Source organism: Eimeria acervulina, genomic scaffold, assembly GCF_000499425.1.
Source record: "Eimeria acervulina Houghton genomic scaffold, Eah_scaff3409, whole genome shotgun sequence".
NCBI lineage: Eukaryota > Apicomplexa > Conoidasida > Eucoccidiorida > Eimeriidae > Eimeria > Eimeria acervulina.
This window is the reverse complement of record NW_013547398.1, coordinates 1-1016: the sequence shown is the minus strand read 5'-3', so window position 1 is coordinate 1016 and position 1016 is coordinate 1. Positions and strand designations below refer to the sequence as shown.

Below are 1016 nucleotides of genomic sequence, written 5' to 3'. Positions count from 1 at the left end.
ATTATATTATATTATATTATATTATATTATATTATATTATATTATATATTATATTATATTATATATTATATATATTAATGTATATGTTGCTGTCTTACGGTCTCAGTTTGTTTCTTCTGTGTTATTTTGTGTTGCTGTTTGTTTGTTTGTTTCGTCTGCAGCATTGCTGCTGTCTTGCTGCTGATTGTCTCCCTTAGTAGTGGTTTGTTCAGGTGTCTCCTCAGGTGTTTCTTTATTTTCTTTTGCTGCTTCTTTTGAGGTTTTTTCTTCTGCCTGTAAGATATACTCTCGAGTAGCATTTGCTTGCGTATCATCAGCTGCAGCAGCTGCTTCCTTGCTGCTCTCTACGTTTGCTGATGCCTCTGCAGCAGCCGCAGCAGCTTCAGTAGCAGGGACATCTTCTTTGGAGTGTGCTGCTGTATCTGCTGCTGCTGGTGCTGCTTCTGCTGCTGCACCGTCTGCTGCTGGTGCTGCTGCTGCTGCTGCTGCTGCTTCTGCTGCTTCTGCTGGTGGTGTGCCTGCTGCTGGTGCTGGTGAGTCAGCTGATGGTGCTGCTGCAGCATTATCTGCTGCTGCTTCTGCATTATCTGCTGCTTCTGCTGCTGCTGCTGTTGCTTCTGCTTCTTCTGAACGCAGCAGCAGCGACTGTAAACCTTCAGCAAATTGCTGCAGCGTTGTTATCTTCGATTCTACTGTGCTTGAAGTTGATGTATCTCTCCCTAGCTGAGCCCCTGCTCCTAATACTTTCTCTGTTAGAATGAGGCCCCCGGCTTCTCTATAAGGCGACACAGAAAGACATCAAAAGGAGACAGCAAAGGAGACACTATAAATTAACAAATTCAAACAAACACTCAAACAAACAAAACGACAAGGCAGGCACATTCATATACGTATATATAATATTATATATATATAATATACATATATAGATATATTATATATATTATATATATCAATGCACATATAGTGTAATAATTCATATGCATGCAGGCTTATTATATATATATATATATATA

At 39.9% G+C, this 1016-nt stretch overlaps 1 protein-coding gene across 1 annotated transcript; it reads right to left on the bottom strand.

Moving 5' to 3' along the window:
* Positions 1-102: 102 nt before the first annotated feature.
* On the bottom strand, positions 103-775 carry EAH_00068680 (hypothetical protein, conserved; the record flags this gene model as incomplete). The annotated part of the gene is made up of 1 exon (XM_013392211.1): positions 103-775. A coding segment is annotated over one exon (673 nt), but the record flags the coding sequence as incomplete, so codon positions are not given.
* Between the last annotated feature and the right edge of the window lie 241 nt (positions 776-1016).